The following is a 15069-nucleotide window of genomic DNA, read 5'->3' on the forward strand; positions in this document are numbered from 1 at the left end:
TCGACGTTCTATAGACAAGATGGACGGACGTCTGTGAATTAGTGCAAACGTATATGTGAAACGTCTGAGGTTAATTTTTTTTTTTTTTTTTAGGTTCTGGAGACTCGAGCTGATGTAAAGCAGTCCATGAAAATATTTTGATGCAGACCCTGTTGGTTGCTATCTGTCCCAATTGGAATACTGTATCAAAAAAACAATGGCAACAATGACTTTTAAATTTCTACTGCTGTTTCCTCCACTGAGGAGAACTTTATTCATAATGCTTCTTGTATTGGTTTCTGTTGAATCCCATTCTCCAAATGATCCAGTTGAAATCGTACGAGACTTTGAGCACCAGTTGGAAGCATCCATGCATTCTTCATTTTCAGAGCCCAAGGATTCTGTTGGTCCTTTGATGGGAATTCCCGATAGCTCGGCAGCTGTTGGGCGACCCTTCAGACTGACAGTCCCAACCAATTTGATTGCTTCTAATGGTCAAGTTATACAGGTGAGACCGATTTTGTCAAAAATTAAAATATCCATTGACTTAATGATTGTAAATGATAGCAAATGTATGCCTTGCATAACGGACGTGAAACTAGTGAAATGCTAATGAAACGACATCCATGCATTTGTAAACTATTCTAGAACTTATTGGAAACTCGGTAGCCATTGTTATTGAGGTACAAAAGATGAAAAACAATGTTTTTTTCCTTATTTGGTTTGAAGAACAGACTAACCTATAACTCCAGGAGAGAGGTACAAGGATTTGCCGCAGGAGGAATTGAAGTCTGCTCTGACACCGTGTCCATACACTGGTTTACCGATTACATCTTTGTGCCGGCCAGATTCGGACCATATTCAAATGCCGGAGGTGGTGTTCCCTGATGACAGTGACTGTTGTGAGGCAGCCAGATGTTAGCCTTCCGCTCCTTCGGATACAGCAAAGTGCTTGTCACTGCAAAACACAAGTGTCCTTGATACATCCCTGGAATCGGAGATGGACGTCTTTGGCGACCCCTCCTTCCTTGCATAACTGAGCAAGGAAGTGGAAGTTTTAGACCTACGCTTTCCCACTGTGGAGGCTGTAGGGTCGGACTGGCCTATAGGGCACTACCCGTCTGGCAGGTCAGTGTGTTGGCTGGCTTTTGGCTGTTTGTGGGCCTGTTCTATAGACTGCTGACTCTGTTTTACTATCTAGTTTCCTGATAATAAAACAAACATTGCCTCCATCTAGCTCAAATCCCTGAAGTTTTCCTTGCTTAACTCTTGTACAGTGTGTTTTTACACGTGCAAAACTTTCTCAATTTGTCTCATAGGCCAGTTTTTAGGTCTCGACCTCTGCCAATGCGCATGCGCATTGCAGATGTCGAGACTTATAGAGTTGGATCCACGAAAGCTAAACCAGGCGGATTGCGCCGAGTGCATGTGCCCGTGCACGCGCTTGCCATTTGCTCCCCGAGCCGCCTGCCTCGCATCATTGCATCAGACCCGCCACAGCAATGCCGAGAGCTTCACTTCAAAGGGATCCGCTCCCCCGCCCACTGCTTCACACTGCAAAGGAATGCGCCCCCCGCCCCCGCAATGCCGAGAGCATTTTCCGGCCGCTTTTCATTTCATTTCGCGGCCGCTTTTCATTACATTTCGCGGGCGCTTTTAAGTATCCTGCGTGTCTTTTGTGCTTGTTAAAATTATTTAACCCTAGTTTTTTTTGGCCTCTTATTTAAACAGTCACCACTCCTTAAGTAAAATCTGTTGATCTTTCATGACGTGTACATTACCCGCTTCAACGTTTTTCCTAAGCTTAGCTGTCTGTGAACACGGATGGGCCTCTGCTTTGCAGTGGTGAGCTTCCTTCACCTTACAAGGCCTCCCGTCTAGTTCTCGGTCTATGTACCCCTCCCCTCCTAGCCACAAATTATTAATTCATTAGTAGAGTTGATTAGGAACCTCCTGAGCATTTAGGATTTTGGTTACTCTATTATGTGGTGTCTCCTCTATTTTTATTTAATGATCTTTTCAAACACTCAAACTCCTCTCACTTGATGCCCCGCCCCCATTAAAGAAGATGATTCTATGCTTGCCTTGAAGCTACAGTATAAGTCCCTCAGCACCACCACATCATCACCCAGCGCCACGCCAGCACCACCCAGCGCCACGCCAGCACCACTCGGCGCCACGCCAGCATCGCTCGGCGCCACGCCAGCATCGCTCGGCGCCACGCCAGCATCGCTCGGCGCCACGCCAGCATCGCTCGGCGCCACGCCAGCCAGCGCCACGCCGGCATCGCTCGGCGCCGCCCCGGCATCGCTCGGCGCCGCCCCGGCATCGCTCGGCGCCACGCCGGCATCGCTCGGCGCCACGCCGGCATCGCTCGGCGCCACGCCGGCATCGCTCGGCGCCACGCCGGCATCGCTCGGCGCCGCCCCGGCATCGCTCGGCGCCGCCCCGGCATCGCTCGGCGCCGCCCCGGCATCGCTCGGCGCCGCCCCGGCATCGCTCGGCGCCACGCCGGCATCGCTCGGCGCCACGCCGGCATCGCTCGGCGCCGCCCCGGCATCGCTCGGCGCCGCCCCGGCATCGCTCGGCGTCGCCCCGGCATCGCTCGGCGCCGCCCCGGCATCGCTCGGCGGCGGCGCCGAGCCCGGCATCGCTCGGCGCCGCCCCGGCATCGCTCGGCGCCGCCCCGGCACCGCTCGGCGCCGCCCCGGCACCGCTCGGCGCCGCCCCGGCACCGCTCGGCGCCGCCCCGGCACCGCTCGGCGCCGCCCCGGCACCGCTCGGCGCCGCCCCGGCAGCGCTCAGCATCACTCAGCACCACCACGGCATCACTCAGCACCACCACGGCATCACGGCATTGTAAATGACAAAGCTATTAATTTAGCTATTTTCAAAACCAACACATAAATAAAATTGTCATTTACAAGACCAATAGCGCAAACTTTCCTAATGCGAGACCTATTGCATTGCAAATGCTTGTTTTTCAAATATCTTATTTAACTAATCGGAGCCACATTTATTTTTGGTGCCTGGGCCTGTTTTCACCAATCCTGGCAATATCCTAATGGAAGTTCTGCAATCTGCTTTACTGTGGTAGGAACATCTTCTCCCTTTTAAAAAGACCCTGCTCAATGCCATCAAAGCAGTTTGGGAAAAGATTTCTTGCTCTCCTTTTGTGGTTGATCCATTCAGGTCTTGAAAGACAATAACACTGCAACGTGGTATTTCCACATGCAGGAAGGCATGGAGTCCTAACCTAGTTTCCAAGTGGCTTTGGGCCACAGCGTAACTGCATAGGCACCACCAGTACCAGAACCAACAGGCTGAGTCTGCTTGACGGTTCCGACCACAAGTGACTTTCTCATCCATAAGTAGTCTAGACCATCCTCTCCCTTTGGGGCACTCCTCGATGGACCTCTTCACTGCTTGTGAGAATGCACATTGCTCACAGATCTGTTCTCCATTTTTTTTGCAAGTAGCCTTAGTGGATGCCTTTCCGTTGATGTTGAACTTTCCACTCCATTACAGATTTCCCCCATACCCATGATTCCTTGGGTTTTGAGGACATTTCGCCAAGCCCATGTCATTCTAATCATCCTGGACTAGCCAAGGAGGGTGTAGTATGTGGACCTCCTGCAACTTGCTCAGTGACTATGTTATCCATCCAGCTCTCGTGTAAGATCTGCAGGACCTTCCCTCAGAAGACCCTCCGAGACAGGGAAGGTTGCCTTCTTCTGTGGCTGCAGAAGATCAAGGATCAGGACAACCCCTTATCTGAGGTAGGAAGTGTGGCCTCTGGGGCATCTGTATCCTCTAGGAAGAGGATGGCTGAGGAAGATGTATCTTCTCCTGGGGCTAAGGTGTTGAGAAAAGCAAAATCCACTAAGGGTTCTAGCTTGCCTTCATCTTCTTCACCAAAAAAGGCTTCTCCACCTTCAAAATCTAGAATTGTTACGCCCCCGAAAAAGTCTGGAAAGTCTCTGGCTTCAAAAAGACTTCCTGAAAAAGTTTTACCTCAGAAAGTGGCTCCGTCGTCAACGGCATCGACGACGACTACTTGGTCGACTATAATCCTCGCCCATGCTGCTTTGACGTCGACAGTCACCTTTTCGTCGCCGAGGCCTAAAATGATAATGTCGTCAGCCTCTTCTCAGTCGACGCTGGTCTCTGTTACAGTTCGACCCATCTCATCGACGAAAGTGATGCCATCTATCGTCGGCGACGAAGGGTAAGAAGATCCTGTTGATGGGCTCATCGTCCACGAAGGCCACTCCGTCGACTGATTCCTCGTCGACGAAGATCAGCTTTCCGCCGACTACCTCACCGGCGGCGAAGACTACCTCATCGTCGACGGCCACATCGACGAAGATTGCCTCGTCAAAAGCATTGTCGACAAAGATTGCCTCGTCGTTGAAAACCTAGTCGACGACGATTGTCCCGTCGACGAAGTTGACTGTTTCGCCGGCGGTCACTATCCTCACACCATCTTAATCAGCGGCACCGTCGACGGAACAACCGCCGACGCCTCTTCTATCGTCTTGTAAGGAGTTACAAGTTTGGTCTTCCACACAGTCTACGATCGCCTTTGCCCCGCCGTCTATGGAAGCGTCTTTGTTACAAAGTCGGGGTTCTTCACTGGCGGTTCTCTCCCTGCTGAAGCTACCTGACCAGTGACTGGACTCTGAGGATGGCGAGGAGCAGTCAGATGTGGATGACTGGTTCCGCACTGCTAGGAGTCCATCTGAGCTGCTCATCAAATATCAGGATGAAGATCAGGAAGAGGAGCAGTTCCTTGAACACCAAGCACCTGCTATGGTGCCTACAGCACAGATGCCATTGGCCCTCTTTACAAATTGCAATATATGTTGGACGACTACTAGCGCCTGTTTCCTCAATCTGAATCGGCTGAGTCGCTTCCTTCGACGCCCATGCCTCCAGTATCTGTCTCTGCGTACAAATCCCCAAGACAACCTTCTTCAGCACCAGTATCCGCAGTAAGATCTGCAGGTCCTCCAAAACAATAGAGGAAGTGTAGAGGAAATGATAGAATCACCCTCCTAACAGATTTGTATAAACAAAAGGATTCTATCAATGTGTGATGGTGACTATTTTTATATTTTGATTTTCAGTATATAGTGTGATGCTAGGCTCTCTCTTAGATCTGAAAAGATGAGGGCACTATGTGCTTTTTAAAAATACCCCTCACACACTAAAGTCCTTTAGTGTTATGCTTCATCATGGGGGTCTTCCCGTCCCTCTACGGGGCGGGACGTGCTACGACCTACGGACTACGCGGGAGCACTAGTTATTGTGACAGAAGGCTATGTTTGGGTGCTGTGTAAGTGGTGTCAGTGAAGTGTAGGGACCTAAATATGTGAGTGTAAGTAAAAAGAAGTTACAAATTCCCTGGCAAGTAGAAACAATATATTTTATTCACTTCTCTGGCTGGGAACATTAAGAAGGGGGTTTTGTGGTAGAGCAATTAGCTTGCTACCTGGTCGACATGTTTCATAAGCAGTCCCCTACTGCTTACTCATCAGGACCTTCTACTGGTCCCTACTAGACAATACTCAGTTCTAAAGATAGTTAGCCTAAAGTCCTACAAACTGGCAGCAAAAAATAGACTGCCTGTTTGAGCTTCTGAGCATGAGTTGGCCCAAGGTGAAGCCAGTCAAAGTAACCATAGATATCAACCATACAAACAACAAACGTACGGACAGCGAGGTAACAACTTCTTGCAATCAAAGAGGAGGTTCTCCTAATGTGGGCGGGATTCCTCTAAGAAACTATGAGATATGCCACCATCTCTGCCTGTTCCCCAATCAAAGGTTGGAGGAAAAATATCCCATTTCTACTCTAATTGGTCCAAGATTACTACACAGAAGTGGGTCCTAGATATAGTGGCGAGAGGCCACACTTTGGAATTCATCAAAACCCCTCCAAATTCTCCTCCCAAAGGCCCACCTCCTGCTCATCTCAAGGAGCTGTTCACCCAGATAAATTTAATGATTCGGAAAGGAGTGATCGAAAAAGTTCCTCAATTGCAAAACGGAACGGGTTTCTACTCCAGATTCTTCCTCATTCGCAAGAAGACAGGGGAATGGCGCCCCATCCTCTACTTGCGCGCCCTCAACAAATACCTGAAAAAACTGTCCTTCCGGATGTTAACGCTTCAAGAAATCCTCCAGCTTCTTTCGGTAGGGGGATCACATTGCCACCCTCTAACTTCAAGATGCTTATTTTCATGTGCCTATTCTCCACAGTCACAGAAAGTTCTTATGGTTCAGAGTGGTTGGCAGGGATTTTGAGTTCAAAGTCCTTCCCTTTTGGACTACGGTCAGCACCCTGTGTGTTCACAAAGGTGCTAGCTCCGGTGGCTGCACACCTTCACCTGGAAGGCGTTCAAATCTTCCCTTACTTGGACGACTGTCTTACTAAGACGAATTCCTTATCAGAGACAGAAGCACACGTCCAAAGATGTCTGTCGCTGTTCCAATCTCTGTCTTTCCATCAACTTCGAAAAATCTCATCTACTTACGTCTCAAAGGAAGACCTTCTTGGGAGCCACACTGGACACCCAACTCACACAAGCTTTCGTCTCAAGAGAGGCAGCTCAAGATCCGAAAATTAGCTCACCTCTTGCAAGAAAAAGAGTGCGTTTCAGTTCTTCAAATCTTTCCAGGGGATGATTTCATCCTGCATCCCGTTGATACCAAATTGCCGTCTCAGAATGAGGCCTTTGCAAGAAGAACTCAAGCTCCAATGGTTGCAGGTGTCCGGTTCGTTCGACATCATTCTCGTAACGCCTTGAATAAAAAAAAGCACTACTGTGGTGGACTCTGATAGAGAACTTACGAGAGGGATGTACATTCCTATCGGAAGTCCCAAGTTTCACAATCACAACAGACGCTTCCCTCGCAGGATGAGGAGCACACCTTCAGGGAATGACAGTCAACGAAAAGTGGAATGTGCAACAAAGGACATGGCACATCAACCTCCTGGAGCTGAGAGCCATTTTCATGGCCCTAAAGTTCTTTTCCACCCATCATACTAGGGACGTCGGTGTTTATTTGGACGGACAACACGACCAGTATGCACTACCTAAACAAACAGGGCGGTACAAGGTCGGCCCTTCTCTCTCAGCAAGCCCAGGAGATCTGGGACTGGGCGCTACGCCACGGGATCACTCTATCAGTGGTCCATGTTCCAGGGATTTCCAATGTCCTAGCGGATTCTCTCAGCAGATCTCAGATATCCAACCACGAGTGGGAATTGCATCAACCAATATTGGATCGATGTTTTCCGGGAATGGGGCAGTCCCGAGCTGGACCTGTTTGCGACCAACCAGAACCGCAAATGCCTATACTTCGCAAGCTAGCTTCCCCACAGGGACTCGTGCGGGAATGCGCTTTCCATAAACTGGTCACAAATATATGCCTACGCCTTTCCTCCGATTACACTGATACCCAAGGTTATCTCCAAGATGAAGAAGCAGCCTTGCCCCCTCATTCTCATTGCCCCCAGATGGCCTCGCCAATACTGGTTCACCGAGCTTCTCCTCCTATTGGAGTGCGATCCCATTCAGTTTCCACCAATACCGAACCTTCTGTCCATTCAAAATGGTCAGATCTGTCACCCGGACCCAGCATCCTTGAAATTAGCAGCATGGCTCCTCAACACCTTTAATTTGCGCACTTAGATATTCCCTCAGAGTGTAAGGAAGTTTTAGCCAATGCTCGAGCACCTGCTACAATCAAGATATATAAGCTTAAATGGAAACGGTTCTGCACTTGGTGTCAATCTGTCAATTTACATCCCATTCAGGCCAAGCCAGAACAGATTTTACCGTTCTTTCTTCAATTGGCAAAGTCTGGATTATCTCATTCCACGTTAAAAGTGTTTTTGGCAGCTATCTCCAGATTCCGACAAGATGGTTCTAACTCTCTCCACTCTACTAGAGTTATTCAACAATTTTTTAAAGGGCTGTTCCGTATGTTTTCCCCTATTCGGCGTCCACCTCCATCTTGGGATTTGAATGTGGTGCTCGCCCAACTCATGCGACACCCCTTTGAACGTATTCACAAAGTGGACCTTAAGTTCCTTTCTTGGAAGGTATCTCTACTGCTGGCGCTGACATCAGAAAGACGGGTCAGCGACATTCAAGCATTCATGATTAACTCACCCTTTCAGCAAATCACATCTAATTCAGTGGTGCTTCGTACCAATCCCAGCTTCATGCCTAAGGTTCCTTCAGATTTTCCCCTTAATGAACCGGTAATTCGGCAAACATTTTTTCCAAATCTTCAGACCACAGCAGAGAAAGCTTTGCATTCCCTGGACATCAGGAGATGTCTCAAGTTCTATCTGCAACAAACTGATACAATTCGAAAATCGGATCAACTCTTCGTAGCATATGCGTGGCTACGTCAGGGTTACTCTGTATCCAAACAGACCATAGCTCGTTGGATGTCCTCGACGATTAGTCTGTGTCATCAACAGGCGGGAAGGCCTCTACGCATCACGCCTAGAGCACATTCTGAGAGCGATCTCCTCATCCACTGCTCTCTATGCTGGGGTGCCTCCATCAAATCTGCAGAGCGGCAACCTGGTCCAGCAGAGACACTTTTACCAAGCACTACTGTTTGGAGACTGCAAGTGATGCAGATACGTCAGTGGGACGAGCAGTTCTCCGCAATCTTTTTCAATAAGGTGTGCCTTTGTTCGCCCTCCTCCACTATGCTCTTTTTAGACGCTTATTTACATGCTCATATATATCTTAATCTGGTATGCATATGTAAGCACTAATGTATTTATAGATGTTTATGATATTATTTATGCTTCTTATTATATGTATACTATGATACAAAGAGCATCTAACTAGCATTATGTTATGTACTGCTATCTACTCTGATTCAGGCATGTAAATCTATGAAAGACACCTCAATACTGGAGAAGAACAATAGTTACATACCTGTAATCTGAAGTTCTCCAGTATTGGTGTCTTTCATAGATTCACATGCACCCACCCACCTCACCGGCTCCGTTTGCTATGATGTTGGCTCCACTCCTGTGCGAGAAAATCTGAGAGCTTGAGCCTCTGGGGAGAACATTCTAGTGGGTGCAATTTGGACTATACAAAAGGACTATGATAGTCAGGAGTGTGGACGCTTTTACTCTGTAGCCTAGGGCTACTTTACTTCCTGGTTGTTTGTTTATTTCCAAGGTTTTTGGTAATTATTTGCATATTATTGCTTTGTTATGTACCGTGGGACTTCCACTCAGACGGGGAATGATTTATGCATTTGAATCTATGAAAGACACCAATACTGGAGAACCACAGATTACAGGTAAGTAATTATCTTAATTTTCTTACATCTGATAATTCCAGAATATCAAACCACTGAAGACATTGCTGTTATTCAAGACAGCACAGTTTTCCTCTTGTTGCAATGGAGAATATTTGGATCCAAAAATCATGTAAGTGCATTAGAAGTGCTGTAGGGAAGTATTTCTACTGAGGATTGAAGCACACTAAAGTTATCAACAAAAGCTTATTAATATACCTAAGATGAACACAGTTGGTGTTTTCGGTTACTCGACCAATCTTTAGGAAATAGCATCTACAAACATGTGTAAAGGGGTGAGTCAGTCAGTCATGTTCATGATATTTACGTCATGTAGCATTAGTGTAGTGTGTTCAGTTGGGGGAGTATCATCAGAAGGCGGCAGTGTATTTAAAGTACTTGCTGTATCTTCAGCCTTCTAATCCGTGTAATAACTTGTTGTTTAAAGTTTTGGTAGTCATAGTGTGTAGATTAGCCGTTGTGTGATGAGTCTGGTCTTTTTCAGGGGGTTGTGTTGTCCTCCCTGCGATTCTGCGATTTGTACTCCACTCACGGGACGTTCTCTGTATCTCTATTACAGGAAATGTATTTTCCTCCATATCTCAAAGTTGCATGGTATATTCCTCATGCTGTGTTTCAATCGTTCTTACATTTTTTGTATTTAATCCACAAGCAAATTGCGCTTGCTCCCGTAATCTAATGCCTGGATGCCTGATGAGCATTCTCTCAGCTCTCGTATCTCCCGCAGTCTCCCCGGGAGATGCGAGAGCTGAGAGGTCGATATGTGGTTGTGGGTAAGGTGACCTTATCCGTAGTGAGTTTTGGTGTCTTGTGTTGGATAACTACCAGAAGGTGGTCTCCCTACATGTCTGGATCATTCCTTTCTATGGTGACTAATTCTGGATTTGTAAAAAATGACTTCAAAGTTGTATCCAGTGATGTGTGTGGGTTTGGGGATGATCTGATGTAGGCTCAGTGTGTCTAGGTTAGTGACGATATTTTTGGGAGGGGGCATATTAGGATGAATGTTAGGTGGTGGTCTGTAAAGAAGGAGGAAGTAACCGGAGAAAGCTGGTGTTTAGTTGTATCTGACGATAAGGAACTCACAAGCTTGTATGAAAATGTCCCCATCTTTAGTTATTATTCCAGTTTCCTTGAATATAACCGCTAGTCTGCCTCATGTTTTGCCTATGCAATTTTTGTGTGACCGTTTGAAACCTTGAGGAAGGGCTTCGTGCAATAATGGAGCCATGTCATTCCCTAACCATGAATCGATTTTGAAGAGTAAATCAGGCTGTGTCTGCGAGTAGGTCATAGACTTGGTTTTGGAAAGGGATCAGCCATTTATTAGTGGCCAGTTTAGAGATTGTGTTTTCGCGGTGGTGATTTTGTTTTCTATCCTTTGGACTTTTAGCAGGTGGACTATTGGTGATGTTGTACACTGTTTGGGATATCAATAGTTTCTGTCTATAGCGTTATCCTCATCCAACAGGCTTAGAAGGCATTGTGTTGCATCTCTGTGTGTAGGCAGTGGAGATAGTGGTTGGCAGAGAGATGATGGGCTGTGCAGTGGTTTTTCTGGTGTAGTTGCGTAATAGACAAGGAGTTGGGAATAGTGGTATGTTTGTTGTTTGCGTATGTTAAGGGCCGAAGGTGTATGTGTTAGGGACGCAATGGAGCATGTGGGTCTTTTAAGGCTCTTAATTGTGCAATGGATAAAAGGCAGGTGGGTGAATATTGTGTGCTAGAGAAGTTAGTGTTAACCGTTGATAATTTGAGTGCAAAATTGGTTTTGAATGTGCAATATTTCTGTTGGCATAATGGTGGGAGTGGGTGTTTGTTAGTATTTTGTGATGCAATTTTTTAAGAAATTGTGTGGTTTTTTTTCAAATTGTTTGTGTATAAACAGGCCAGCAATATCTTCACAAACCTTTTTAAAGGACAAGTGAACGCAAAGTTAATTCAACCAGTTGAACCATATTCTGCATGGGCTTTAAACTGACACAACTCCCATGTGGTAGTGTAATGTATCAGCATTGCATCATGCCCTGTAGCAGCAGTTACCTTAGCTCTTTTTTATAGTCACAGGATTCTAGTTAATGGGTAATAAACATTCTGGCATATCCACCAGAGAGGAGGGAGGGTTGCTTAGAACGTCAATGAAGATTATGTTGAAGGTGAACTATGATTAAAGGTAAGCAACTGTTCGAGGCATATGAGCTGTAGATCATATGCTGTGCATAGATCGCCATTTAGTGTTGGGTCCGGTTGTTTGCACTTTATTGTTCGAAGAAGTCATTCCAGTCACGAGGTAGGTGACTCTTCCTTTCGGTGATAGTGCGCATGGGCATCGACTCCATCCTTGATTGTTTTTTCCGCCATCTGGTTCGGATGCATATTGCTGCGCTCTGGTACTGTTTTTGGACCCCTTCGACACGCATTCCACTACCCTCGACGGTATTGTCATAGATCGTGGTTACCCATTCGATGTGCATCGTCTCACCTCTGAAAACCTTCAATCGGGAAACTCGTGGCAGGCCGTCTGGCCTACCCGCACCAACCGTGCTAGCATTCGATGGAATGGACTCCCTTTAAGTTCTGTACCGGGTGTCTTGTAAGTTTCCACACACCGACTTGCACGAAGTGTGCAACCTCTGCTTGTCCCTGGAACACGACGAGAAAGACTGCGACTCGTGTTGATCGAAAAAGACACTTCGTGACTGTCGGGCTCGACGCCACGCGATTCAACACCAGAGCGGCTCCGCACCGGACATCTTCGGCAAAGATTCCGACCCTGAACATCAAGCTCTGGGAGCCGAAGAAGAATAACAGATCTCTGTGTCCAAGGTCGACTCGGACATGGGAAAACAACCTCCTCCGGGTCAGCGTACCGTGAGCAAAGATACCCCTTTGCCTTCTCAACATAAAACAAAGGCTCCGGTCCCTCCTCTGCCCTTAGGTCAAGGTCGGCACCGACAAAGTTTTCGAAGTCCCGCCCTCGGCCCCGGCTCCGAAACAGAAAGAGAAGCATTCCGGCTCTGGCTCGAGCCAGCCCCACTCAGGTGCTGAACCAAACCCTTTGGCGCCGAAACACTAGTCCACGTAAAAAACGAAACAATTGCCAGTACTGAGCAATAATTATACGTAAAGATTTTTCAACTGCATATATTGCTCAAACATATAAATGCACTAGGAGGTTAATTCATCAATCAATGTTTTATTTTGAGAATCAATTAGACCTTATTTCTTATCAAAAGCATTTTATATACATGTGTCCGAACCTTTTACTCACACAATCAGTCCAACATTCTTCCTCAATACCACCACTTTCTCACTTGCAACATCCAACAAACAACCCAGTGCTCATGTAACTGGTGAATGCACTGCCTAATCCCCACATCAAAGAATATCTGCAACGTTTTTCCAGTACATGTAGGAATCTTCCTTAATCAACGTTTTCCTAACATAAACGTCTTAATTTGTGCAATTGCCAAATCAATCAAATAACACAAATCTTTTGACGGGGACAACAACGGGGTCATTAGTTTGTCTATGTAGTTGGATTTAGTGTCTTTTTACACATGTATATAAAATGCTTTTGATAAGAAATAAGGTCTAATTGATTCTCAAAATAAAACATTGATTGATGAATTAACCTCCTAGTGCATTTATATGTTTGAGTCATATATGCAGTTGAAAAGCCTTTACGTATAATTATTGCTCAGTACTGGCAATTGATTAGTTTTTACGTTATGTGGACTCTGCCTTACTGATGTGAGTCAAGGCTCTTGGCTGTTTTCACCTAATTGAAACACCAAGCATGTGTTGGTCACAATACCACCGTTGCCGAAGAATCCACTTTCGACACCAAAATGCTTGGAGCTGAAATCTTCGATGCCTAAAGGCTTGGAGTCTAAACAGTTAATGCCGAAACCGTCGCATAAAGAGAAAGACACTCCCTCTAAAGAGCCTCGGCCCCATGCCCCGCCTTTGGATCCAAAGCAGAAAAAACTGGTGATCAACCCTGAAACAGGGCAGATTCATGCCACTCTTCCAAAAAAAAAAAAGATTAACCTGTTAGAGGACTACCACATGCTTCTCAAAAGAAGTGTGGGTACTAACCCTTCTCCCCCCTTATAATCCACCTACTTCTCCCACTGATTCCATCTTGCTCATCACACCATCAAATTCACCACCACTTTCACCTGACCCACAGGATGAAGGGGATGGGGATGAGGATCAGGATAGGCTACAGGACACTGACCCTTGGGTGGATTATCATACAGACCCAAACACAGACAATGACCCTGATTTGTATCCCTCCAGACCCTCCCCACCTGAAGACGTCATTGGGTACATTGAGCTGATCAGGGCTGCTCAATATCATGGGGTAGAGCGCCATAAGGAACCTTTAGAAGAGGTTTTCCTCTTTGAAACACTTATGTTCGAGGCATGTGGGCTGCTAAATTCATATCTTTAGCATAGATCGCCGCCTAGTGTTGGGTCCGGATGATTGCACATTGTTGTCCTGGAAGAGTCTTCGAAGTATCACGAGATAGGTGGCTCCTCCCCTGGACTACAGTGCGCATGGGCATCGACTCCATCCCCAGATTGTTTTTTTCCGCCATTGGGTTTGGATGTGATTTCGACGACTCCTTGTCGGAATCGAAAAAAACGTACTACTTAAGGCCAAAAGGCCTTCGTTCCCTGCGTTGGTATTGTTAGCGTGCGGTCTCGAGCATCATCCCACTCTTCGAGTCGGATTTCTGCGGAGTCAAGTAACTCTTCGGACATCGAGGCCCTCTCGTCGCAGCAAGACCCCGACAACCTTAACATGGAGCGGAGCCCGTTCAAGTTCTGCCCCGTCTGTGGATCTAAATATCCACATATCGATGTGCATCCAGTCTGTAACAAATGCCTCTCGCCGGACCACAACGAGGACAACTGCATGGCCTGCTCAAAGTTCAGGTCAAAGAAAACGCTCAAGCTTCGGCGCGGCGAGCGGCTCCGGCACCCGACGACATATTCGACGACCCCCCAGAAGAAGGCCGAAGCCATCCTCTTCAGATTTCACCCCCGTCGACGGAGGTTGAGGCCGATCCCGAGGAACAAGTCGAGGAACGAAGCCAAGACCTTGAATACGTCGAGGAGGTAGGGGACGACGAAGAAGTCTATGGGGCCGCGGAAGATAGCTCAGAGGAGGAGCTATGCCCCGAAAGTTACATGATTCAGGCTCGGGTCACGGGATCGCCACTCGGCCTTACCCACGACCCTGCACCGCTATCCCCGGCCCCGCCTTCTGGCCCGGCCACGGACACAACAGCGGAGACGCCATTGCGCGTATCGAAACCGAAACCTTCGGATTCGACAGCACCTAAGATGGCCGACGTCCCATCAAAACCGAAACCTACGGCTTCGACAACACCTAAAATGGCCGACGTCCCGTCAAAACTGACGAAGCCTGCTACCTCATCGACTCCGTCGCCCTCCGGCCCTCCGAAGTCGAAGAAGGCTGTCGAGTCGACAGCGCCGCAGAAGGTGCCCAAGGACCCGTCCTCTAAGAAGGTCGTCCATCAGGTGTCGGTCACGGTTGCGCCGGTTAAATCCACTAAAGCCGTCGAAACAAAGTCTGCTCAAGACATCGACCTGAAGTCCGGAGGCACTAAGCATCGGCACAAAGACACCAAATCTACAACAACGGCACCGGCGACTAAGCCTGTAACGGAGGCAAGGACCGTCGCAACTG

At 47.5% G+C, this 15069-nt stretch overlaps 1 protein-coding gene across 2 annotated transcripts in view; it reads left to right on the forward strand.

Moving 5' to 3' along the window:
• Positions 1-15069, forward strand: part of DAG1 (dystroglycan 1) — a 102261-nt gene that overhangs the window by 65952 nt on the left and 21240 nt on the right. For both annotated transcript variants that reach the window (XM_078661290.1, XM_078661291.1), the window contains exon 2: positions 94-487. In XM_078661290.1, the coding sequence (XP_078517416.1) occupies positions 197-487 (291 nt within the window). In that variant the 5' untranslated portion in view covers positions 94-196. The remainder of the gene's footprint in view (positions 1-93; positions 488-15069) is intronic.

This window comes from Lissotriton helveticus, chromosome 9 (genome assembly GCF_964261635.1).
Source record: "Lissotriton helveticus chromosome 9, aLisHel1.1, whole genome shotgun sequence".
Lineage (NCBI taxonomy): Eukaryota > Metazoa > Chordata > Amphibia > Caudata > Salamandridae > Lissotriton > Lissotriton helveticus.